A 27,323-nucleotide genomic window follows, 5' to 3' on the forward strand; every position below is an offset into this window, starting at 1 on the left:
GAGTGTGTGGTTAGGCACGTGTTTCTTTGTGTGCGTGTGGATATATTTGTGTGTTGCAGGAGCCAGTGTTGATTAAGTGGGAGTGTATATATTCCCACGGGTTCCCTTTATGAATTGAATTTGGTCCAGTTTCTTACTAGCCATCTCTGTATGTTTGTGCACGCAATTGTGTGCCCATTTCTTTTTTCTTTGGTGTTTGCTTGTACGTTTATGTGTGCGACCCTCTTATGGTTAGTATGGGTCCGAGGTCATCTCTCATCTCCTCCTCGCCCTTTCTTCTCAGACATAAATCTGTTCCTCTCTTTCTTTTTAAAATTTTTTAAGCTTATTTTTTTTATTTTTAAGAGAGAGAGAGAGAGAGAAAGCATGAGTGGGGGAGAGGCAGAGAGACAGGGAGAGAGAGAGAATCCCAAGCAGGTCCCACACTGTCAGCGCAGAGCCCGACATGGAGCCCGAATCCACGAACCACAAGATCATGACCCCGAGCCAAAGTCAGACGCTCAACCGACTGAGCCACTCGGGCACCCCTGTTCATTTCTCTAATGGCTATTCTAGAACTCAGTAGCCGGCGCTCCTGCTGTGGTTCCTCTTCAACTTCCCCTCCATCCTGCCCTCCAGCCTACACCTCCACACTCACGTATAGCTGAGGAGCTGGCATTGTAGGGAGGAAAGAACAAAGGTAGGGACTCACCAGAGGGGATGATGAACGCAGTGAGACACAGAAGCACCTTGGGTCCCAAGAGCAGCATATCTGACAGGGGTGTTGGGAGAGTAGAGGTTGTAATGCTCAGGGACACATCAGCATTTTGACTTCAGGCAGGGGTACCCGCAGGGCCCCTCTCCTTGTCTTCCCAGGGTTTTTCCTGGTCCCCCATGTGACTCAAGCCCTTTCTCTCTTTTCGTTCACCCAGCATTCTTTTCCCAATTCTATTCTGTGATCACTTACCATTATTCTAACTCGCATTACTTTTTTCTGCCCAGTCAGAGAAAACTTTGTGTTCTAAATGGTCTGTGCTTGCCCCAACTCTTGGCCTCCTTCATCCCCCAGTGTCTAATTTTCCCTTTTGATATCTGTGGCTATTTTAATATCATCTGCTTAACTTGGTGTCTCCTGTTGAATTCCATGGATAATTGGGATATCCACTCAATTCTAAGGCAGTGGCATTTCCTATTGCCCCCCCTCCGGCCTTTCAATTTCAACTTCACCCACGCACAAACACACACACGCACGCACACACTCCCTCTGTCTGTTTAGGGTTATATACAATCAAACAACTCACTGTGTACTTTTTCTCTGCTCTTTCCACCGAGTCCTTTGGCTGCTGAACGTGTCTCTCCTTCTCTCGCTGTTTCTACTTTGGCTGGAGAATAAGATGAACAGGGCCACTCCCTGGGAAGGACTTCAAATTTGGCCTACTCTGAAACAATGAGATGAGGGAAAGTGAGGAGAGAGAGAGAGACACAGAGAGGGAGAAAGCCAGGCTAGAGGAGTGTGATGGGGCTGGACTGAGAAGGGGCTGGGATTCGCAGTCACTCACACCCTCATTCCAAATGTTATGACCACACCAGTGAGTGATATGCCGTTCCCTAGGAGGCCTGGCTCCCACTCATGTGCCTTTCTTCCATGAGTTTCTTTTCCCTCTTGCAACCTGGCCCCAGGCCCCAGCCTCCACCCACCTCCTTTTCCTTGGGCTCCTTACCTAAGTAGCTCCGTCTCATCATTGCACAGTCTGCCCCTTCTCTGGCCATCTTCTATGTTTGAATCATTCTGCCATCCTCCCCTCTCACTTTCTTTATTGACATTTACCTCTTCAACGCCACCAAATTCCTTTATATCCCTGTGTTTCTCTTTTTTCTTTGCCTCTTTCTTGACACATGCATTCCAGAATGTGGTTCTGCCCCTCCCGCCCCTCCCTTCCCATCCTATTTATTCCATTTTCAAACAAACACAGACACTACATAAGCTTTGCCCAGGAGGAGGGTTGGCTGCTTTAGGCTTAGGAAAAGTTGAAAAATACACTACTCTCTGAATCCTTTTGAAATGTAAGGGAGTTCTGTGAGAGGACATGCCAACCTTCTTCTGTCTTTTGTCTTTGTTTAAGCTTATGCTAAGCATCTTGGTTTCTGGAATCTTATGGACAACATGCTATCCAAAGCCCAAAGGAAATTGGGAGCCAATTTCATTCTGCTGGCCTTATTCTCCAACCATACTTTTCCCCACATCGTGTAACATACAGATAACTTTCTCAGATCCAGGAGCTTTTAAGACTTTGTATTTGCTCTTATTCATAGAAACCTAGAGGTTTTGACTGGTTAAAAAAAAAAAAAGATATATCTCCACTTTGGAGGGAACAAACTTGAATTACAGAAACTCAAATCTGAGGGATCATTGACCTTGTACACATTTAAGTGTCTAAGTTTCAAGTTAATCTGTTGGCTTGTCAGGAGATAAACAATGTAGACCAAAGGAGCTAAATTAGAGGAGAGTACAGGTAGACAGAGAGCAGACCGTGTTAATAGAATACAGACTAGAAAAAGAAAAAATAAGAGAAGGGAGGGGGAAAGGAGCGGAGGAGGGAAGAGGGGAGGAAGTAAACTAGTTATTTGGGAGGAAGGGAGAGCATTTGGATTTAAGCAGAACTAAGGAAATAGCACCTTCAGCTCCTCCAAAGGGGCCATACGTGTTCCATCTCTGAGACACATGGGTTCCGGTCACAGTTTAGAACAAATGTGAGCATAAAACCCTGCTCTTCCTGACCTGCCTTACTGAGAACTTGCCCTTCGCCCATGTGCTCTGCAGTGAGAGTGCAGAGGCTGGAAAACAGATGTGATTCCAGTCTGGTGAGAGTCGGCAAAGAAAAGGCAGGGAGGTGGGGGTGGGGATCGAAACACAAAAAAGCAGAGGCAAAGCAGAGCTGAGGCAGGACATATAATAGAGAGCTTAGAGCAACAATCATGTTTTCCATGAAGCTCAGACAGATGGACAAACTGAACTCAGCCCAGTCATTTGGCAGGGAGAGCAATGACCTCAATGTGCTGGCCCAGCTCGAGACCATAGCAGAGAAGAGCCTCCCCAGGCAGCGGGAGGGGGTGCTCTCCTGGGGTCGTAGGAGGGAGTCTGAAGTTAGGGCAGCGACAGTGGAACAGAATGTCCGGAGTAAGGCAGAGGGAGAAGGCAGGCAGGGAGCAGCAGCTTACAAGGAAAAGAGAGGAAGCTTGGGCGCACTGATGTTAAGAGCAGGAGCCACCATTTCTTCGTGCTGGGCTTCCTAGGCTTCCAGGAATGCAGTTTGTCTTGAAGTGGTCTGATTAATTTTCTCTTCCTTGCAGTTATGGTGGCCCTTTCCTTCCAGCATTGTTCCCCATTTGTTTTCAGAGCCCAGGTAGGGAGAGAACCTCAGATTTGCTTTTCCCGGGGTGATTTGGTCAGCTTCCGTTGTATTACACTATCGGTTTATCGTCGAATTGCATGCTTCCGCAAGTAGTAACACCAACGGGTCAGAAATGAACAACTGCCAACCAGAGCCATGAGCCTCTGGTTTTCTGAGGTTCCCACTGACCCCAGGGGAAGAACTCCCTGGGCAGCAGTCCACGATCCCATCCAATGCAAGCTGATCGCCTGTGGATGGAGCGAACAGGAAAGTCCTCTATGGAATAGCCTGGCAGGTGCAGAGGCCACTTAATACAGGCAAGCTCATGTTTGAGTCACATAGGAAAATTTTCGTTTTCGAAAAGGGTCTCCAGTCAATGGCAGATGGGGGAAGTACAAAGGAAGAGAAGGGAGGCAGACAAGCGAAACGGCGCACCGGTTCTATTCATCTGTTTATTGGCCTGTAAAGAATACACCCATTAGCTGAAGGCCTCTGGGCAAATGTACAGAAAAGTTATTACTACAGTCCAATCCAACTAAATTAAATCCAGGGCCTAAACGCAAAAAAAGAAGAAAAAAAAAAAAAAGCCAAAACGAAATCCCATAAAAGGAAAGCAAGAAGGGAGGAGGGTTATACGAGGTGGGGAGGGAGGAAAGGCAGAGAGCAATGTGTGCGGAGGAATGAAGCAATAAACTAGTAACAGCCCAACTTAAACGATGGACTCAGTGCAGGAGTTAGAAGCTAGGAAACGTGCATCCTCAGACAACTTCCCACTCATTAATAACCCATACTTGCTGTAACACCTCATGCCTCTGCGCTTTGCACTTTCTGTTCCTTCCTTTATGAAATATCCTTTCCCAGTCCCAGTCAGTAAATGCTCATGTGTACATCAAAGCCCAGGTTAGACTCTGCCTCTTCCCAGAAACCTTTTCTGGTCTCCTCTTCTTCTGAAGAATTTTTTTTTTTTTTTTTTTTTTTTTTTTTTTACTGTAAGCTATGCATCCAAACGTGGGGCTTGAACTCATGACCAAGAGATTAAGAGTTGCATGCTCTACAGACTGAGCCAGCCAGGCACCCCCTGCCTCTCAAGAGCTTATCATTCTCTCTACTGAGCTACCTTTGTATTTATTTCCAGTTCCTTGATTGCAGAGGTGAAGTCTTACTCATCCCTGGCAGGTAGAATGATTAGCATCTAAGAAGCAAACTTTGGGGACACCTGGGTGGCTCAGTCCGTTAACCAGACTCTTGATTTTGGCTCAGGTCATGATTTCCCGTGTCGTGGGAGCCAGCTCCATGTTGGGCTCTGCGCTGACAGCTCACAGCCTGCTTGGGGTTCTCTCTCTCTCTCCCCCTTTCTCTCTGCCCCTCCCCCTCAATCACTGAGCTCTCTCTTTCAAAATAAATAAATAAATACATACATACATAACGTTATTTTAAAAAGTCAAAATTTGGGGCGACTGGGTGGCTCAGTCGGTTGAGTGTCCGACTTCGGCTCAGTTCATGATCTCACAGCTTGTGAGTTCAAGCCCCGCGTCGGGCTCTGTGCTGACAGCTCAGAGCCTGGAGCGTGTTTCAGATTCTGTGTCTTCCTCTCTCTCTGACCCTCCCCCATTCATGCTCTGTCTCTCTCTGTCTCATAAATAAATGTTAAAAAAAAATTTTTTTAATAAATTTAAATAAAATCAAAATTTGGTCATTCGAATTGGATTGAGATGAAGACTTAAAATAGTAAAATTGCTATTTCTATGTAAAACATTTCAAAAAATGAGTCAAATGCCAATATGTAGAGAGGATAGAATTCTAGAGAAGTAACTAGTTAGAGAATTCACAAGGAGTATAGCAAGTGGAACAAATAGCCAATGTATTGAAGTGATCAGAGGCAAATAGAGCAAACAGAAATAGGCCTATAAATTGGGCAACAGCTACTCTAGAAACAAAGGAATTTTGGCAGGGAGGCTGTAAAATCAGTGTATGGAAAACATGTCGTTTTCCTTCAGTGCCGTTAACTCATAATAAAACGTTTAACTTATATCTGCAATAGCGCGTCTGTCCCATCGCTCTGGTTGATGTAAATTTTCTGATGATACTGGTGGTCTTGCATTGTAGGCCATGCTGTCTTAACCATGCAAATGTGAAATGATGTAGAATGCTTGATCCAGGTTCAGGATTCTGTTAAGTTTCCATCTTCCCATTCTACCCATCGGAAAACAAATAAAACAGGGGTGCCTGGGTGGCTCAGTCAGTTAAGCATCCGAGCCTCGTTTTTGGCTCAAGTCATGATCACACAGTTTGTGTGAGCCCCGTGTCGGGATCTGCTCTATGGAGCCTGCTTGGAATTCTCTCTCCCTCTCTCTCTCTGCCCCTTCCCCCTCCCCTCCTCAAAAAATAAATAAACGTTAAAAAATAAAAAAAAGTCTGGACTATGCAAATATCGGAAGAAAACAGGAAAATTCAACGTATATAATTATTAATAATTGCTAATATAATTATTAAGTTTGGGAGATTTATGATTTATATGTATATATATTCTAGATAATATGTGCTAGGCAGCCTGGCCTGCAGGATGGCCTCCAGTGATGATTCCTCCCTTCTATTCTTTTCCCCCTTGAGTGTGGGTTGGATGTAAGGACCAGTAGCGAATAGAACGCAGCAAAGGCTCAGTAGTACCTTCCAGATGAGATTACAAAGACTCTGGCTTCTAACATTAGTGTTCCCTTTTGATCTCTGGCTTGCTTATTTGCTCTGAACAAAGCCAGCTGCCATGCTGTGAGCTACTCTATAGAAATGCTCTTGTGAAAGAAGGGATATCTCTAGCCAATAGTCAGCAGCCCCAGAACTCTAAGAGCCATATAAATGAACTTGGAAGTAGATCTTCCCTCAATTGGACCTTGAAGATTGCAGCTCCAGCCAACGCCTTGACTACAGCCTTGGGAGATTCTGAGCCAGAGGTACGCAACTAAGCTGTTCTTGTATTCCTAACCAACACCAGCTTTGGGAAAATAAATGTTTGCTGTTTTAAGCTGCTACATAGATCATTGATATGTCCTATACTATAATACATAACCATCTTATCTAACATATGAATATAATATTTAGATATTTCTCCCTGTATATAGTATATAATAATGTATTATAATGTTGATACAATTGTGTGAAAGACTAAATTAGCCATTATTATGCATTCACCATTTTTTAAATATTTTTTAACTGTTTATTTTATTTTATTTTTTTTTAACGTTTATTTATTTTTGAGACAGGGAGAGACGGCATGAACGGGGAGGGTCAGAGAGAGAGGGAGACACAGAATCTGAAACAGGCTCCGGGCTCTGAGCTGTCAGCACAGAGCCCGACACGGGGCTTGAACTCACGGACCGCGAGATCGTGACCTGAGCCGAAGTCGGATGCCCAACCGACTGAGCCACCCAGGCGCCCCTTAACTGTTCATTTTTGAGAAAGAGAGAGATAGAGCCTGAGCAGGGAGGGGCACAGAGAGACAGAGACTGAATCTGAAGCAGGGTCCGGGCTCTGAGCTGTCAGCACAGAGCCCGACGCGGGACTCAAACTCACAAACCCGCAAGATCATCGTGACCTGAAGTCAGACACTTAACCAATTGAACCACGCAGGCGCCCCTGCATTAGCCATTATTATACACTAGTTAGTAGTAATGGCTAATGTTTATGGAACATTTACCATATGCTAGGTGCTGTGCTAAAAAGTATGATTATACTTCTTTTGAAATTAACACATTCATAAGAAAGCATAGAGAAAGGAGAGAGATGAAAAGAAACAACAGATAACAGAGGGGACAGAAGAAAAGGAAGAGACGTAGTAAGAAGGAAAACAGGGGGGAGAAACAGGGTCCAAGAGACAGAACTCATGTGGAAACCACAGAATTATCCTTTAATATTCACTACTAATGATTCATATAATTTAGTACTATAATTTACTTGAAATGTAGGCCATGAAAAAAGAAAGAAACAATTTGAGGCACCTGGCTTAGTCAGTAGAGCATGTGACTCTTGATCTCAGGGTTGTAGATTTGAGCCCCTTGCTGGGTATAGAGATTACTTATGAATAAAATCTTAAGGGGTGCCTGGGTGGCTCAGTCGGCTGTGTCTGACTCTCGATTTTGGCTCAGGTCATGATGTCACGGTTCATGACATCCAGCCCCATGTCGTGCTCCATGCTGACAGCACAAAGCCTGTTTGGGATTCCTTCTCTTCTCCCCTCCCCACCCCCCCCACCCCCGCTCTCTCTCTCTCTCTCTCTCTCAAAATAAATAAACTTTAAAAAAAATCTTAAAAAATAATTAAGAAAAATAAAATGTATTTATTCATTTAACAAACAGGGAGAACTTTCTATACTCCAGCTATTCTGTTATAGACATTTGAAACATACTAGAAATAAAATGGATAATATTTTGCTATTACACTGCTTACAATTTTGAAGGAAAGCTATGGAAGTTCCTTCTTCACAGATAGAATTTTTTTAGTGATTTAGGTTCATATATTTCTAGAAACAGAATGATGGATTGGATGGCCGTTAATGTTGGAACTGAATCTACTCACAGGAAAATTGGAATTCGCTTATTGTTCAGCGGGGTCACCCACACCTTAAAAAAAATTTTTTTTTAATGTTTGTTTACTTTTGAGGCAGAGAGACAGAGCATGAGCTGGGGAGAGTCAGAGAGAGAGGGAGACACAGAATCTGAAGCAGGCTCCAGGCTCTGAACTGTCAGCACAGAGCCCGATGCGGGGCTCGAACCCACGAACCTCGAGATCACCACCTGAGCCAAAGTCTGATGCTCAACGGACTGAGCCACCTAGGCACCCCACCCACCCTTTTTCTTAAACTGTAACTTTTAAGTAGGCTCCACACCCAGTGTGGGGCTTGAACCCACAACCCTGAGATCAAGAGTCACAGGCTTGGGGCGCCTGGGTGGCTCAGTCCGTTAGGCATCCGACTTCGGCTCAGGTCATGATCTCGCCATCTGTGGGTTCGAGCCCCACGTCGGGCTCTGTGCTGACAGCTCAGAGCCTGGAGCCTGTTTCAGATTCTGTGTCTCCCTCTTTCTCTGACCCTCCCCTGTTCACGCTCTCTCTCTGTCTCAAAAATAAATAAATGTTAAAAAAAAAAAATTAAAAAAAAAAAAAAGAGTCACAGGCCTTACAGCCTGAGCCAGCCAGGTGTCCTGCAGCTTTCCTAGACTAAGAGTGAAAGAGGCTCTGTGAACCATCCTGAGGGTGGTTCATTGCTGCTCTTTCAAACACTGCATACTGATCAGTGAGCATGAACCGTTCATACCTTTCCACTTGAAGATCCTTCTCCCCAGTTCCCTTCAAAGTATGGTTTAATAAACCATGCCAAACTTAGTGATTGAAAGCAACAATTCATTGTTTTCCCTGATTTTATATGGTCATCAGGTGGTAAGTCTGCTTTCCATGGTGTTGGCCAGAAAGATCCAGAATGGCCTCGATCCAACGGCCAGCGGATGCTAGCTGCCCACAGGAGTCTGTGACAGGGTTGTGGGCAACAGTTCTCTTCCTTGTAGTGTTGACGCCTGACTCATCTGGGTTGCAAAAGCGTAGCCATGTGTTGAGAAGGAGAATTCTGAGAAACGAAGAAAAAAGTGGAGCTCTTTTAAGGGTCAGCCTGGGAAATTACTTGCTCTCCCTCTCCTACGTTCTTTTTTTTTTTTTTAATTTTTTTTTTTTAACGTTTTATTTATTTTTGAGACAGAGAGAGACAGAGCATGAACGGGGGAGGGGCAGAGAGAGAGGGAGACACAGAATCGGAAGCAGGCTCCAGGCTCTGCGCCATCAGCCCAGAGCCTGACGTGGGGCTCCAACTCACAGACCGAGAGATCGTGACCTGAGCTGAAGTCGGCGCTTAACCGACTGAGCCACCCAGGCGCCCCATCCCTCTCCTACATTCTATTGGTGAAAACAAATCTACAGGGTCAGTTCCAATTTTAAGGAAGGGGCAACAGATTCCACCTTTTCATAGGAGGATTGGCAAACAATGTGTAGCCATCTCTGATCTATCACAGTGCCTCTGAGGTTACAGAGAATCTTTTCAACAGCCCAGGTAGGTGCTCAACAGGAAACATTTGTATTTTGCTCTTTCCTGGAAAGCTAATTCACTTGTCTTCACAATGCTAAGGAAGGCCACCCCCCCCCCCCCAAGGTCCTCTTTGATGCTCAGTATTGTAGATGAACTGCATTCTCATTTTCTTGATTTCTGTACCACTAGGCCCTGCTGACCTATCCTCTCTGTTGAGATATTCTCTTCCCTTGGCATCTATGACACCACGTCTCTTTGTTTTTCTCTGCTCCCTTCAGTGTTCTTTTACATTTCTTTTTCTTCTGTTCTCTGGTAGTTTTCAGGGTTCTTGCCCCGGCCATCCCTCTTACTACACTGAATCCCTCATGAGTCCCATTCGCTCCTGTCTTTATTTTCCATCATTCGGCTGATGTTCCCAGATCCACACCCGAGTCTAATCTACTTGTCTCCTGAGCTCTGCATCTGAATGTGCAACAGCACATCTCTGTTTGGAGGTCCCACAGGCACCCTGAGTCCGTCAGGCTTTAATGGAATCATTTAAGCAACAAGAGACAAAGCTGAGGAATAGACTGTAGGCTGAGCTTTTAGGAGTGACTACCAAGAGACTCCACTGCTCTTTCTGCCATTCGAAGGCCCCCTCCCAGGTGACCTCCTTCACTCTGACTCCTCCCCACCCACTCTTTGTTTTCAAAATCCTATTGATCTTACTTTCTTAATCTTTCAGAACTATCCGTTCTGTCCATTATTTCCATCACCACTTCAGTTCAGCCCAGCCCTTACCCTCAGTTGGAGTGTCCCTCCGCACCACCGCCCTTAGTCATAACCCAAAACGCCAAGAGTAGAATTTCTAGCGCTGGTCAGATTAAGTCACTTTTTGGCGTAAAGACTTTCAAGATTCCTCATCTTCAGTATACGGATAGAAATTCTTAGTATGCATACATGACTATTCATTTTTTAAAATCTCTCATCACCACTGCTCCAATCCACCCATGCTAGTGACTTCCTGCCTTGCTTTCCACCTGTACTGAATTACTTGCACTTCTGAAAAACTACATTCGATTTGCCAACCTCCACCGTAATCCTTACTTTCCCAAGATCTTTATGTTCAGCTGGCTGGTTTCTCCTCATCCTTTATAACTCAGGTTGGGTATTATCTCCTTTGGATTGTTTTCCCGAGTGTCTCCGCTACAATGAGTGGCTCCATGTGGACAGAGGAGTGTTACTGTTGTATGCCCCAAACCAAGCACAGAGACTCCGTTTCTGCGCATCGGAAAGAAGTGTGGAGTGTGAAGGGGAGAGGCTGTATTTCCTAAAACTGGTCACAAGGGGGCAGCAAATAGCTTCTTTAGACTAGGCACTTCTGTTGGTTTTTCTGGCATCGCATTTACTATTACAACTGACTGTTGGTGTTCTTCTAGCACAACTCGAGCTAGGCCTGATGGGAAGGAAGATTCCTAATGAATCAGAACTGTACTTCATGTATATTCTGGTTGGTTTCTCAACGCCAGGCACTTCACTAAGTACTAGTAATTAAAAAAGATGATTCGGCGGGGGGAGGTGGGGCAGGGCAGTGCCTGAGTGGCTCAGTTAGTGGAGCTTCTGGCTCTTGATTTTGGCTCAGGTTGTGGTCCCAGGGTTGTGTGATCGAGCCCCGCCTTGGGTTCTGTGCTGAGTGTGGAGCCTGCTTGAGATTATCTCTCTGTCCCTCCCTCTGTCCTCTCCTGCTTGCAATCTCTCTCTAAAAATAAAAATAAAATTTTTAAAAAGATGAATCAGGGACACCTGGCCAGCTCAGTCAGTAGAGCATGTGACTCTTGACCTTAGGGTCATGAGTTCGAGTCCCATGTTGGGTGTAGAAATTACATACTAACAACAACAACAACAAAAAGATAAATCAGTCACAGTTCCTACATTCAAGGAATCAATAATTTAGTGGGAAAGAGAAGTGATCCTGAACTTTCTTTATACCCTGACATATGAAGAAACAAGTGATTTGATCCAAGCGATACTGATTTTCATCAGTAGCAATGTCTGCTTCAGATGCCAGACCGATTAAAGCACTTGACTGGCCCAGTCGGTAGAGCACACAACTCTTTTTTTTTTTAACATTTATTTATTTTTGAGACAGAGAGAGACAGAGCATGAACAGGGGAGGGGCAGAGAGAGAGGGAGACACAGAATCTGAAGCAGGCTCCAGGCTCTGAGCTGTCAGCACAGAGCCCGATGCGGGGCTCTAACTCACGGACTGTGAGATCATGACCGGAGTCGAAGTCGGCTGCTTAACCGACTGAGCCACCCAGGCGCCCCATAGAGCACACAACTCTTGATCTCCAGGGTCGTGAGTTCAAGTCCCATTGGACTTAGTGCTTACTTTATTATTTTTTAAAAGATATTATTTTTAAGTAAAGTCTACACCCCATGTGGGGCTTGAACTTATAGCCCAAAGATCAACAGTCCCATGTTCCACAGACTGAGCCAGCCAGATGCCCCAGGGCCTAGAGATTACTTAAAAAAAAAAAAAAAAAAAAAAAAAGTGGAATGGTTAGTTACTGGGTGCAAATAAGATAGAGTCTCTTAAATGACAGGCATGTTTTTGAAGAGCATGATCCCCATGAACCCAGCTAATTCCAGCCCCAGTAATTCTAGGATGGCCAGAGAAACATGCTCCAACTTGAGCCCACTGCTTTTCTCTTCCTTCTCTTCCTTCCTTCCCTTCCTTTTCCTCCCTTCCTTCCCTGTCTTCCCTCCTTCCCTTGCTTTCCTTCCTTCCTTCCTTCTCTTTCTTTCTCTCTCTGTCTCCCAGATGAGCAGTTTTATGTTCACAACAAAATTGAGTGAAAGGTACAGAGAATTCCTATATTACCGCCCCCCCCCCGACCCATACACCTACGTCCTCCACCACTACCAAAGTGGTGCATTTGTTACAACTGATGAATCTACGTGGACACATCATCGCCCAAAGTCCAGAGTTAACCTTAGGGTTCACTCTTACTGTTTTAAATTCTGTGGGTTTTGACAAATGTATCAGGGTATGTATCCACCATTAGAATATCATTCTATTTCACTACCCTATAAATGGTCTATTTTTCTCCTAAAGTAAGCTGTACATCCAACGTGGCTTGAACTTATGACCCTGAGGTCACGCTTTACCAACTGAGCCCCCCCAGGTGCCCCTAAAATGCTCTGCCTATTTATCCCACCCTCCCCTTTAAGCTCTGTCAACTGACCTTTACTGCCTTATAGTTATGTCATTTTCAGAATATATATGGTTGGAATCATAAAGGATGTAGCCATTTCAGATTGGCTTCTCTCACTTAGTAATATACCTTTAAGTTTCTTTCATGCTTTTTTTGTGATAGCGCTTTTCTTTCTAGTGCTGTGCAATAATCCGTGTTCCAGATGTAAGCAATTTCATGACCTGTTCACCTACTGAGGTCTCTTCCAAGTTTGGGCAATTATGAACGAAGCTGCTCTGAGCATCCGTGTGCAGTGTTTTGGGTGGACGTAAGCTTTTCCTTTGGGTAAATACCAAGGAGCTTAATTAATTGATCAGATGGCATGAGTGTATTTACTTTTTTGTTTTAATGTTTGTTTATTTCTGAGACAGAGACAGAGCATGATCGGGGGAGGGGCAGAGAGAAAGGGAGACACAGAATCCGAAGCAGGCTCCAGGCTCCGAGCTGTCAGCACAGGACCTGACGCGGGGCTCGAACTCACGGACCGCGAGATCATGACATGAGCCGAAGTCGGTGGCGCAACTGACTGAGCCACCCAGGCGCCCCACGTGTATTTACTTTTATAAAGAACCAGTAAACTGTCTTCCAGAGTGACTGTACCATTTTGCATTCCCTCCAGCAATGAACAAGAGTTCTTGTTGCTCTAAATCCTTGTAGTGACATCTCATTGTGTTTAATTCACATTTCTGTAATGACACATGGCGTGGAGAGTTTTTCATATTTCTATTTAGCACCTGGTGCCTCCACTGATAGGGTGCATGGTCGGGGTTTTTGCCTATTTTTAAATCAGGTTCTTCATTTTCTTATTGTTGAATTTTAAGAGTTTATATACTTTGGATCACAGTCCTTTATCAGACATGCCTTCAACAAATACTTTCTCCCATCTGTGGCTTGTCTTCTTTGTCTCTTGATATTGTCTTCTGCTGCGCAAAAGATCGGGATTTTAATGAGGTCCAGCTTATAATTTCTTTCATGGATCATGACTTTGATGTTATATCTAAAAAAGTCATCTACGTGCCCATAGTCATCTGTTATCTTCTAGGGGTTTCACAGTTTTGGGTTTTAGGTCTATGATGCATTTGAGTTTATTTTTGAGAAGGCTGTGAGCTCATATATATATATATATTTTTTTTTTTAAATTTAATGTGGAGGTCCTACTGTTCCACATGATTTGTTGAAAAGAGTGTCTTTGATCCATTGTATTCCCTTTGCTCCTTTGCCAAAGATCAGCTGACCATATCTATGTGGGTCTATTTCTGAGCTCTCCCTTCTGTTCCTTTGATGTATTTGTCTATTCTTTTGCCAGTGCTGCACTGTCTTGATTACTGTAGCTTTATAGTTCGTTTTAAAGTCAAGTGGTGTCGGTCTTCCAACTTTGTGTTTCTCTTTGGATAGTGTATGGGCTGTTTTGGGTCTCTTGTCTCTGCCTATAAACTTTAGACTCAGTTTGTCGATACCCACATAACAACTTGCCGGGAGAGATTGCATTGAGTCTATATACCAAGTTGGAAAGAACTGACATCTTGATAATATTGAGTCTTCCTGCCCACAAACATAGAATATCGCATCCATTTAGTTCTTTGATTTTTTTTTTTCAGAGTTTTGTAATTCTTCCCCTTATGTTTTCTCAGATTTATATAGAAGTATTTCATCCCTCTACCCCTCCCCTGCTCACGCTCTGTCTGTCTCTGTCTCAAAAATAAACATTAAAAAAGTTTTTTTTTATATACCTATTTCACCTTTTGGGGTGCTGTGACAGTCTAAGTACTATATGTATTTATTTATTTTATTTATTTTTATTTTTTTATTATATGAAATTTATTGTCAAATTAGTTTCCATACAATGTAATATATGTATTTAGTCTCCCCTCCTCACCTATGTTTCCTAAAACACTTGGAATCGATCAGCGTCTTTTTGTTTTTTATTAAAAAAAATTTTTTTTAACGTTTATTTATTTTTGAGACAGGGAGAGACAGAGCATGAACGGGGGAGGGTCAGAGAGAGGGAGACACAGAATCTGAAACAGGCTCCGGGCTCTGAGCTGTCAGCACAGAGCCCGACGTGGGGCTCAAACTCACGGACCGCGAGATCATGACCTGAGCTGAAGTTGGCTGCTTAACCGACTGAGCCACCCAGGCTCCCCGATCAGCGTCTTTTTGTATGCTCACGAGATGCCTGGTGGTGGGGGGCTGCCAGGATAGCCTCGGATCGGGTGCTGGTTGCCAGGGCAAGTAACCACGCGATCCGAGTGCTGGAACTAAGCAGCTACCCCCATGTAATGAAACCTCCGTACAAAACCTAAGCAAAGCGATTTGAAGAGCTTCTGTGTTAGCAAGCACATTCAAGTGCTGAGCGGGCAGTGTGGCCTGAGGCGACATGGAAGCCATGTGCACCCACCTCATACCTTGCCCTGTGCATCCTACCATTTGGCTGCTCCGGAGCTGTGGCCTTTATAATAAATGGCTAATAGTGAGTAAAACCCTTGCTTGAGTTCTGTGAGCCATTCTAGCCAAGTTATTGAAGGCAACGAGGGACCTGTGATTTACAGCTGTTAGACAGGAGTACGGGAGGCAGGAGTTGCGATTGATGTCTGAGATGGGAGTGGTCTTATGGAACTGAGCCCCTGACTTGTAGGATCTGACGCGACCTCCAGGGAGATCGGGTCAGAATTGAATTGAACTGTAGGGGGCCCAGCTGGTGTATGAGAATTCATGAAGGAGGGAAATCACCCCACCCAGTTGGTATCAGAAGTATTGGGAGGAGAGAAGACACAGAAGCTTTTCTGTTCAGGTGCTAATGTAAATGGTATTCTGGTTTCAATTTCAAATCCCACTTGTTCAGGGTGCCTGGGTGGCACAGTCTGTTAAGCAGGCGATTCTCGATCATGATCTCACGGTTCATGAGTTTGAGCCCTGCGTCGGGATCCATGCTGACAGTGCAGAGCCTGCCTGGGATTCTCTCTGTCTCTCTCCCTCTCTCTGCTCCTCCCCTGCTTGTGCTCTCTCTATCTCTCTCTCAAAATAAATAAACCACAAAAAAATTTTTAATGAATAAATTAAAAATGATTGAATTTTGTATAATTTTTGTATTCTGCAAACTTGCTGTAGTCCCCCGTTAGTTTGAGGAGGGTTGTTTTTTTTTTTTCCTGGTCATTTCTTTATGATTTTCTACGTTGATGACCACATCATCTACAAATGAAGACAGCTTTATTTCTTCCTTCTCAATCTGTTCACCTCATCTTTCCTTTTTTTTTTTTTTTTAATTGCATTAGCTAGACTTCCAGTATGATGTAGAAAAGCAGGGACGAGATGAAATATCCTTGCCTTGTTCATGATCATAGTGAGAAACTGTCCAGTATATCGCTATTAAGTATGATGTTAGTGATAGATTTCAACAGGTCTGGCTTGCAGCGGGTCAGTGGGATCCCAGTGGGGATGGAGTAGTGTCCCCTCACCCAGGGATGCCAAGGAAGTCACTCATCCAGTGGGATGTCCCATTGCAAATTGCAGTAGATAATTCCTTTCAGGCACGATGAGGCTTGGTGTTCTCAGTAGTGTAGCACTTGATCCATGGTAAGAGTCACAACGATGGCCTTTTTTTGGGCACCTTCCATACCTTCACAGCATTGGGTGCCTTGGCAGAGGTCCCCAGTCTGGCATATGGGTCCACAAGACTTACTGATTGATAATCCAAATGTATTAAAGCTTAGGACAGGGATGCCTGACTGGTTCAGTTAGTAGAGCATGCCATTCTTGATCTTGGTATTGTGAGTTCAAACCCCAGGTTGAGTGTCCAGATCACTTGGAAAAAAAAAAAAAAAAAAAAGAATAGGACAGTACTTTAGTCCTCCCAGTCAAGGTTACAACCTGTTCCAATTTATTTATTTTCTTAAATATCTTTTAATTTTTTATTTAACTGTAGCTGTCATACCATGTTCATTTTTTTAATGTTTATTTATTTCTGAGAGAGACAGAGAGAGAGAGAGTGTGAGCGGGGAGGGGGGGTGTGGGGGCAGAGCGAGGGGGAGACACAGAATCCGAAGCAGGCTCCAGGCTCCGAGCAGTCAGCAGAGAGCCCGATGCGGGGCTCAAACTCAAGAACCGCGAGATCATGACCTGACCTGAAGTCGGATGCTCAGCTGACAGAGCCACCCCCGTGCCCCACCTGTTTGCAATTTAATCTGATATTTTCATACTCCATCTTTCATTTGTATGAACCCTGCTGTATGAACCTTGCTGCTTGTAGGTTACAGTATCGATGGAACCTCCATTCAAATGTCATGATCTTTTGCCCCGTCTTAACATGTCATGCCCTTTACAATGTGACTCTCGATCACTGTCTGAGAAGAGTGTCCATACACGGCCCTCCGCTTCTGTAATTCCCCTAATGGGGGCAGCCTGGTGTGTGTATCGACAAGGGGAAGCATGGGTTAGTTCTGATGCAGTGTCCTCACAAACTAGGGCATATTTAAAACCCTCAATCAGAGTGAGGGGGCCCATATAATCAATTTGTCAATCCCTCACCATTTGGGAACACCAGTGGGTGGCCTCAGACCTTTGGGTGGTTGCCTTGAGCCGTATATACAACACAGGTGACATGCTGTTACTGCATTAACCAATCAATCAATATACCGTATCTACTAAAGGGTCAGGTGCTAGGGCTCATACCCAAGCCAGGACATCTGTTTCCTTCCTGATGGCCAGAGGTATCCATGCCTTATGAGCCAGGACATGGAAGGCAGCAAAGACTGCCTCAGGCTTGTGCAGGCAAATACGGATATCCCTCCACACTTGACCCCACAAAGCCTCACTCATGAATCATTTTACTCCGTGGCTGCTGGGGTTCATTCCTTCCTGAGAGGCTCCACCTGGAAGAGTGATGTGAACACTGCTAGGACCTCTTTCCCTTTAGGGACATATCAAATGTTTGCCCCCTTCCAGAGCTTGGATCGACATCCTAGGGGCACTCTCCCCTTCTGCTGACTCTGCCACAGTATCTGACCCAGACCTTCCAAAAGTCGCAGATACATCATATTCAAAGGGTAGCCCTGCTCGGGATATGTCTCGAGATGTAATCTGCTTCCCCACTATTTTCGCCTTGTCAATGCAGCTTGCTGCTCTGGGTCCCAATCCCACATATGCCCTTTCTTTACCAGGTGGCATAAGGGATGGACGTACCAGGTGGGGAGTAAAATCCTCTGACCGACCGCCCATTCCTACAAAGGCTTGCACCTCCTTTACTTTCCGAGGCATGCATCTTATAAAACACAGTTTCTAGGACAACATGCATTCACCTAACTAAATGACACCCAAAACTTTATGGTAGAGCCTGGGCCTTGAATTTTCTGTGGATTCACTGCTCATCTTTGCCCTAGCAGACGGTACAGCAAAGCTTGAGGAATGTCCTCGAGCAGAGGCAAAGTCTTCCCGTGTTAACAGTGTATCCTCAACGTCATGGTCCATTTTGCTAATGTCAGGAAGGAGTACAGGAACAATTTTTGGGCTATCATCCTACAACATATAGTGGGACTCTGCAGGTAGCCTTGGGAAGCATTTAAAAGGTACATTATGGGGGGCGCCTGGGTGGCTCAGTCGGTTGAGCGCCGACTTCGGCTCAGGTCACGATCTCGCGGTCTGTGAGTTCGAGCCCCGCATCAGGCCCCTGTGCTGACAGCTCAGAGCCCGGAGCCTGTTTCAGATTCTGTGTCTCCCTCTCTCTGACCCTCCCCCATTCATGCTCTGTCTCAAAAATAAATAAACGTTAAAAAAAAAAAAAAGGTACGTCATGGGGGCCACTGGGTGTCTCAGTCGGTTAGGTGTCCAACTTTTGGTTTTGGCTTAGGTCGTGATCTTCAGGCTTTGTGGGTTTGAGCCCTGCGTCGGGCTCTGTGCTGGCAGCATGGGATTCTCTGTCTCTCTCCCTGTGTCTGTGCCCTTCCCTCACTCCTGATGTCTCTGTCTCTGTCTAAATAAATAAATAAACTTTTTTTTTTTTTAAGGTGCATTATGGCACTGAATAATGTATGCAGTTGTTGAATCACTATATTGTATGCCTGAAATTGATATAACACTATTAACTATACTGGAATTAAAATAAACAAACAAGTAAAAAAAAAAAAGGTTCATTATGTCCTTCCCAAATGAAGGCAAATTGATATTAGTTATCAGAAACCTGTACTTTTCAAAGTCTCTTCCATGAATCTCCTTGAAGATGAAGCACATTTGCAAGAACACGTTTGCCAAAGCATTGGAGTAAAACCATAGCTATCTACAAATCACAAAAGATTTTAAAATGGCATGGTAGAAAAAGAAATGTTTTCGGGGCACCTGGGTGGCTCAGTCGGTTAAGCGTCCGACTTCGGCTCAGGTCATGATCTCACGTTTCATGAGTTCAAGCCCCGCATCGGGCTCTGTGCTGACAGCTCAGAGCCTGGAGCCTGCCTCGGATTCTGGGTTCTCCCTCTCTCTGCCCCTCCCCTGCTTGTGCTCTTTCTTTGTCTCTCAAAAAATGAATAAATGTTAAAAAAAATTGAAAAGAAAAAGAAAAAGAAATGTTTTCAAAAATAATAAATAAAATAGCCATGGTTAAAGATTTGATAAGAGTTAATTATAATGCAATTAACAAGAGAATTTGGTTATTTCTGTGACATGCATTTAAAAATTATGACTTGTTACAGGACCTGGTCTGGATCACCCGGCAGAAGAACCAAGTGGCAGTTGGAGATCTTGGAAGGCAGGAGGTTTATTTCACACTGGTGGGCTCAGAGGATGTCATTCTCCGGAGGTCTGAGTCCCAAGCATAAGCAGAGGGGACAATTTATAGTATGTTACTTCTGCATTCCACATTAACAGTAATTTGGCAGGTGGGACAAGGGGGTGGGAAGAAAAACCCAGAAGAGCGAGGGGAGTCATTGGGCAAGGACTGGAGTTCCCCTACCAGTCCTATCGGCCTTCTTTTGGGAGATTTTTCCCTATCAACTGATTGGATCGCCTGTGTGGCTCAGTCGGTTAAGTGTCCAGCTCTTGGTGTCAGCTCAGGTCATGATCTCACAGTTTGTGAGTTTGAGTCCCACATCAGGCTCTCTGTTGATAGGTTGGGGCCTGCTTGGGGAGTCTTTCACTCTCTCTGCTCCTCCCCCACTTTCTCTCTCTCTCTCTCTCTCTCTAAAATAAAACAAAAAAAAATTTTTTAATTGTGACTGATAACATGCCAACACATCAGATTTTTAGGAATTTTATATAAAAATACCTTAAAGTTTAGCATAATTTTTTTCCATGCTTCCCATGAAGTATAACATACCCAAAAAACTTACATAGTTGGGGCGCCAAGTTGGTTCAGTTGGTAGAGCCTATGACTCTTTATCTCAGGGTTGTGAATTCAAAGCACCACATTTGGTGTAGAGATTGCTTAAAATAAAAATTGCACAGTTGTAAAAATCCTAGTTCTTTTAATAGAGAAGACTCCATTTTCTTAGGAAATCAAAGAGCTGCTAAATACAAACACAGAATCTTTGTTTTCTTGGCAGATTACATTAAAGTTTTATGTATTATATAAAGAAGAAGCTTTGTTTAGAGTTTATTAGATCAAAAATCTAAGAAAATGTCCTTTTAGAACGCTTGGCTGGCTCAGTTCGTGGACCATGACACTCTTGATCTCAGGGGCAGGAGTTCAAGCCTGATGTTGGGTGTAGACATTACTTTAAAAAAATCGTGAAAAGTCCTTTTAACAGAGAGGAAATCAAATTCTAATTTTGTACCAGTGTACTTTTAATATCCCTTTTCAAATTAAAAAAAAAAGTGTTTTTTTTAAAATATGTATTTATTTTTGAGTGAGAGAGACACACACACACACACACACACACACACACACACAGAGCAGGGAGCAAGGGAGGGTCAGAGAGGGAGACAGAATCTGTAGCAGACTCCAGGACGCCGGGCTCCAACTCTCCAGCCATGAGATCATGACCTGAGCTGAAGTCATAAGCTTAGCTGACCGAGCCATCCAGATGTCCCAAGCCTTGCGTCTTTCATAAATCCATTTTGGCAAATACCCTCCAGAGTTAAAAAAAAAAAAAAAAAAATCACATAGACACAACATACATCAACACAGATAAATTGTTAATTTTTTTAAATGTTTATTTATTTTTGAGACAGAGACAGAGCGCTAGAGGGGGAGGGGTAGAGAGACAGAGGGAGACACAGAATAAGAAGCAGGCTCCAGGCTCTGAGCTGTCAGCACCGAGCGGGGGCTTGAACTCATAAATGGTGAGATCGTGACCTGAGCCAAAGTCACACGCTCAACCGAATGAGCCACCCACGCGCCCCTAGACACACCACGAATTTACTACTCTGAGGAAAGACCATGTGAGGACATAGTAAGAAGGACGGTGGGGCTCAAACCCACACTGTGAGATCATGACCTGAGCCGAAGTCTGACTGAGCCACTCAGGCGCCCCAAAGCAGATGGCTTTTACTTCACTCACATGGCTAAAGCTTCTTAATGCTATTTGCTGCGATCTTCCGGAGGCCACAGGCTAGATTTGGGGCCAGGGAACTTATACAGCACTGTATCTCATTTTATTTAATAATTTATTTTTATAGCACTGTATTTTACAAAGCTTCTTCCCCCCTCCTGTTTTGTCTTCAGTCTCTGTGTTTTGGTTATCTCCTGGGTGTTTACATTTCAAAGACATGATAAGATTTACAATTTCAAGAGACAGAGAAAGAATGTAAGTTTGTGCCCTAGGCATTTTCGAATAATTGCTACTTAAATTCTTTTTGTTTTAAGGGTTGACAGCCTGGGGCATTTCATCCCTTCCCCACCCCCACCCCCTCACCGCCACAGCATCTTCTGCAGCTGTCATCACTTTCCCAGGGATTCCACCTCTTAGCATCCCAGCCAGGCCTTGTCAAAGGGCGCTCAGACCTTATTCTGTGCCCTCCTGGCCTTTGTAAATGGCACTAAGGTTACCAAATTATTACTCTGCCCTCCCACCTTGTCAGCCATGCCCGAAGCTAGCAGAGCAGTGGACAGCTTCGTGCCTTTCTCTCACCAGAACCCATCTTCCAACTCTAACTCGAGCTGCAGTCTCTAGTTGGGTACTGGGGGGGGCAGCTAAACGGCCTCCAGGAGGGGGCCAGTCCATCGCAGGAGACTATATTCCCCCTCTTTGTTGCAGCCTACGAGGCGGTTCCTTAAATAAGCACATCAAACCAGCCATTGTTTTCAGGGTGTCATCGCACTCACATGGCGATCTACAAACATCTAACATAGAAGCCACCTCTCCCAATGACACGGAAGTCAATGGCCGGTGTGGGATTTCCTACCCAGATGCGTCTTTCCCAAGGCGCATTTTTTTCTTTTTTTTGGTCTCCTGGCTGGTGCACCAATTGTTGGTTTAAAAATTGGTCCTGTAGGTAGTAGGCAGGGAGAAGCCGAAGAGGTAGTCCTTTCCAGATCAGTAAGTGGCAGGTTTTATAAGCAAGAGAACGTACTTCTAAGGCTTGTCTGGGGTGGCCTCAGGATGAGTAGATCTGTGCACCCATTTGCCAGATCTTAGATGTTTGTATAGAGGTCTTAACTGGGTTTAGTCACATCTACTGTCCAGATGGTCTTAACACATTTGGATCTCAAGGCTGTGTTCTTGGGGCAGCTTCTGGGAATAAGAGAAGGCAAGCAGAATGCACATTACAAAGACAAGGTGAGGAAGAGGGCCCTCCAACTGTCCAGGTCCAGGTTGCCAGAAGTGAGCTCATTGGGTACCTACACCTGGTAGCTCATTGCTCCTAGGGGTTATCAGGGGCCTCCTTTGGTTTCCTCTTCTAACACTATAACTATTAACAGATAAGGTGAAGCATATTAAAATTTTTAAGAGTTTATTTTGTTTTATTTTTGTGAGGGAGAGGGCACGAGTGAGCAAGGGGCAGAGAGGGTGGGGGGAGAGAGAGAGACAGAGAAGGGGAGCTCAAGCTCACCCAAAGCGAGGCTCAAACTCACGAACCATGAGAACCGTGAGAACCTGAGCCAAAGCCTGATGCTTAACTGACAGAGCCAGCCAGGTGCCCCAAGAGTTTATTTGAACAAAAGTTTTTTGAATTGGGACAGCACCAAACCGGAAGTGGTTAGGAGTACTCTACCCACAGAACCCCTAGGAGGGGCGCACCTGGGTGGCTCAGTCGGTTTAAGCCTCCAACTTCCGCTCAGGTCTGATCTCGTCGTTTGTGAGTTCGAGACCTGCATCGGACTCTGTGCTGCTGGTAGGTCAGAACCTGGAGCCCACGTCAGCTTCTGCGTCTCTCTTTTCTCTCTGTCTGACCCTCTCACACTCACACTCTCTCTCAAAAATAAATAAATACTAAAAAAAAAAAAGAAAGAAAGAAACTCTGGGAGAGAATTTTCTAGAGAAAAGGCAAAAAGCAAGGAAATTAATTGCTTAATCACTTAAAGTTTATTTGTTTCGGATTGGCTGTCCTTAGCTTTCAATTTTGTAATCTTAAGACATTTGCAGGCTGATTTTGGTTTGCTTATGGAGAGCCTCAGTCCAATGACTCCCTTGTTTAGTGAATTTGACACATTTTATACAGATGTAGGAAGGGCTCCAGGGAAGAATTGTGAGAAAATGGGTGGTTATCAAACTTTAGCGCATCAAAAGTATTCAGTGCTCGTGAAAGATGCTTGTGTTCCTTCTTTGGGGATTTCAATTTGGTATATACGTGGTGGGGGTAAGAATCTTCACTTAGCAACTCATGGAGGTCTTACTGTGAGCTCAAGTCCCACGTTGGGCTCCACACTGGGTGTGAAGCGTACTTAAATAAGTAAGTAAGCAAGCAAGTAAATAAATAAATAAGTAAATAAATAAATAAATGCAGTCCTTCTTACTTTATCCAAATATTTCTCAGACTCCAGTGTTTTCCAGAATCCTCTGAGGATATGACTGCTAGATAAGACATAGGATGGTCAAATTAATTTGAATTTCAGATAGGTAGCAGATAAATTTTTAGTGCATCTCAAATAAGGCAATATTTGTGACATCTTAAAAAAATTTTTTTAGTGTTTAATTGAGAGAGAGAGAGAGAGAGAGAGAGAGAGAGAGAGAGAGAGAGTATGAGCGAGGGGAGGGACAGGGAGAAATGGAGACACAGAATCCCAAGAAGGATCTGGGCTCTGAGCTGTCAGCACAGTGCCCACCCAAAGCAGGGCTCCAACTCACGAGCTGTGAGATCATGACCTAAACCAAAGTCAGAAGCCCAACCGACTGAGCCACCCAGGTACCCCTATTTGTGACAAATCTCATCAGTTGTTTTAACTGAAATGCAAATGTCCTTTTTCTCCAACCATCACCGAATATTTTCTTCCTTTTTATTTTTTTATTTCTTTTTAATTTGAGAGAGAGCGCACGAGTGAGGTAGAGGGGAGAGTGATAGGAGGGTGGGGAGAATCTCAAGCAGATTCCATGCTCAGCATGGAGCCCAACACAGGTCTCCATCCCACGACCTTGGGATCGTGACCTGAGCCAAAATCAAGAGTCAGGTGCTCCATGGACTGAGCCACCCACGCATTTCCATCACTGAATACTTTCACATTGGTTGTTTGAATCTTCCTTGAGTCAGATACATGTGATGGCTGTCTCTTTTGTCTTTTTAGGAAATTTCAAAATATATAATCTCATGAGGAGATTCTCTTTATCACTGATTCCCTTTTTAACCTTTCCTAATCTCTCCTACCTCTAGGGTTACCTCCGTAACTTACTGGGTAACAAGAAGCTTGAGAAACTTAGAACTAATCTGCCGTACTTTTTATCTTGTTTCTTTCTTTCTCCTTTTACTTTCCCACCTGCTCCATTTTCTCTCTCCTCCTCTGCTCTCCCGTTTCCTTCTTAAGTCTGTTTCTCTGCTTTTGTCCCAGTTGTCTTTCTTGAAATTTCTACCAGGGCTTTCCCTTTTCCACTTTGTTCCCTCTTTTCTGTTTTACTCGTCCTCTTTTTCTTTCCTTCTTTCCTTCCTGCCCTCTCCCCAAGGCTTCCATGTCAAAGTTAAGCTCAGTAGGGTAAAAAAAAAAAAAAAAAAAAAAAAAAAATATTAAGCTTCGTAGAAACAAGTCAGGGCACTAGGAACCAGTCTGCAGTGTTGTTCCAGAAGGAGAGTCTGTTCTGCCGGTCCCTTTGCTGGAGCAAGTTCTCAGTCAGGAGAAAGGAGGGCTTCAAGAAACAATTGCTTTGCCTGAGGATCTGATGGGAGGGTGATGGATAGCACTGCAGTTACGACTTGGAGAACTGCAGGAAAAGGAGGGGAACCACTGCCCGGCAGCGTGAGGGGAGGGGGTGGCTGGGAGAAAGAGCCAGTCAGGAAGAGCTTATGAAAGGGGAGGAGAATGTACTGGCTGCGTATGCCGCGTGCAAGAGACCTTTCTGCAGATATTGTGTCTTTGTGAGCTGACTGCAGAGGCCATGTGCATGCCGAATGTATGTGAATGTATGTGTTGCTGATTTCAGATCATGGGTCTGTGTGAACTGCTGACTGCAAGAAACGGGGATGTGTTGTTGAAAGGATTTTGCAGTCAGAGTGCTTGTTTGTGGTTCTGTGGTATGTGTGACTGACTTTTTGCCAAATGCACCGTTCTGATTCCAGCTCTGAAAGTTTAGTGGAAGTCTGGCTTCCTAAGCCAAGACACAACAAAGTTAGAAGGAAATTTGGGGGCAATGTGAGATGGACATGAAGAGAGCAGCAAGAGAAAAGAAAAAAGGAGATTTGAAGAAAAGGCAGAATGACAAAGCAGAAGATTGAACAATAGAAATTCCCTCCTTAGAAAAGACAGAACTTTGATAGGAGGGAGGAAAGAAAAGTAACATTCTTCCAGGTATAGGCATTATGTATCCCTAATTCTTCCTGTACCTTGGTGAGATAGTTCCTAGTTTTTCTCGTTTCTTTCTAGACACGGTGTATCATGACATGTATGTTACAGGTATATTTTGGCTATACCAGGGGCTATTTTAAAACTTAACAGTTAAGCAAACGGGAGCATTAACAGTTCTTAAAAGAGAAAAAAGAGGGTTTGTTTTGTTCTTGTTGTTAGATAGGAAAGCTATTGGACATAATGGAAGGACATTCAGTCTTGATCAGAGATTAATTGAACAGGATTAGAGAATTACCGTTGTGGTGATTAGAATAATAATGTGAAGTGCATGACACATTCCAAAAGCAGGGGTGTTGAAACACTCTATTGCCTCATTCCAAAGACGGTTATTGTTATTAATACAGTTGTTAACAAAATTTAATAGGGACGTACACCTGGAATGAAATATTTAAGTTAGGCTTAAGAACTTCTAGATCTAGGATAAACACAGATGCATCCTAACTTTGAACTTGGATGTGGACTGGGAGGGAAGTTTCAGTTGGGAGCATCCCAGTTTTGCTTTGTTGCCAAAACACTACATATTTTTGATGATTTCAAACTGCAGCCACTGTAATGTCTTTCTCAGCTCTTTACTCTCGTCATTCTTTAAACCTAAGTAGTTGGAAATTATCATAATTACATTTCCAATGCTACTTTTGCTCTGTTCATTAATGTCTTTTGTTTCCTTCAGCCATCTTATCCTCCTTTTCTTCCTACTAGTTGTTTTTCTCAATCTGCCTCTCTCCTTCGTTATTTCCTCCTCTCCATCATGTTTCCCTGGATTTGATTAAAATTCTCCTTCACTTCTTTCCTCACCTGTCTCTCCTTTGTCAAAATAATTATTTTTCAGGCTCGTCTTTCTCCTCATTCCTTTCTCTGGTGTCTTTGTCTCCAGCAGAGGGGGTCTGATGGTGATGGGAGGTAGGGATGAGGCCTGGGAGAAGGCAGGCTGGGAGGGGGAGGAGGAAGTGGTGTTTCAGCTGTTTCTGCCATCAGCCTATGAAAGGCCGATTTAAGCTCGCCTCTGTAAATTCCTCGCCTCCCATCCCACAGCCTTCCCCTTCAAAGAGTCTCTCTACTTTCCCACCTTAAATTCCACCTCCCTTTCTCCCCACCACATTTCTCGGGTGACATCACTTTCTGCCAGCTGTGACTGCGAGGGACACTGACCTACTTTTGCCCTCTCTGTTAGGCACTAAACCCTGGTTTCTCTGCTAAACTCTGGATTTCTGCTAACCACTTTTTGCCCCTGTGTGTCACTTGATCCTTTTTTTAAACCTCAAAACATTTCATGGTCTCCTATGAGGCTGTAGTTTTTAGTATTTAAACTTTGAGAAAAAGCATAATTATGAAAAAGCTTCTATGACTTCAGGAAATTCACTTATGATTTATATGGATGAGTGCTTTGTTAATCGAAACATAATCTCTCCATGGCTGAAGAATAACATGTATTAGTCATTTTTGAAGAATCTTCATAGGTATGCTTGGCTAATGGATTCTTTTGTGCCAAGTTCTTTGTTGTTTTTTTTTAAGAGGGAGATGAGGGGGCAAGTGAGTGAAGGGCAGAGAGAGAGAGAATCCTATGAGGGGTTGGAGGAGAGAAAGAGAGAGAGAGAGAGTTTCTCTTTTCTAGGGGGGCTCACCCAAAGTGGGACTTGAACTCACAAACTGTGAGATGATGATATGAGCCAAAGTCTGATGCTACTGAGCCACACAGGTGCCCTGTGACAAATTCTAATATATGTATTTACAAATGTTTT

The 27,323-nt window shown here is 44.1% G+C and overlaps 1 protein-coding gene across 4 annotated transcripts in view; it reads right to left on the reverse strand.

Moving 5' to 3' along the window:
* Positions 1-27,323, reverse strand: part of MFAP5 (microfibril associated protein 5) — a 47,622-nt gene that overhangs the window by 12,093 nt on the left and 8,206 nt on the right. For 2 of the 4 annotated variants that reach the window (XM_049627070.1, XM_049627067.1), the window contains exons 2-4: positions 8,677-8,982; positions 1,281-1,418; positions 692-751 (exon numbers count right to left, since the gene is read on the reverse strand). In XM_049627070.1, the coding sequence (XP_049483027.1) occupies positions 692-749 (58 nt within the window). In that variant the 5' untranslated portion in view covers positions 750-751; positions 1,281-1,418; positions 8,677-8,982. Of the gene's footprint in view, positions 1-691; positions 752-1,280; positions 1,419-8,676; positions 8,983-19,351; positions 19,458-27,323 lie in introns of all 4 variants that reach the window. The other 2 variants (XM_049627069.1, XM_049627068.1) reach the window with 2 other exon arrangements.

This window comes from Panthera uncia, chromosome B4, assembly GCF_023721935.1.
Source record: "Panthera uncia isolate 11264 chromosome B4, Puncia_PCG_1.0, whole genome shotgun sequence".
NCBI classification, from domain to species: domain Eukaryota; kingdom Metazoa; phylum Chordata; class Mammalia; order Carnivora; family Felidae; genus Panthera; species Panthera uncia.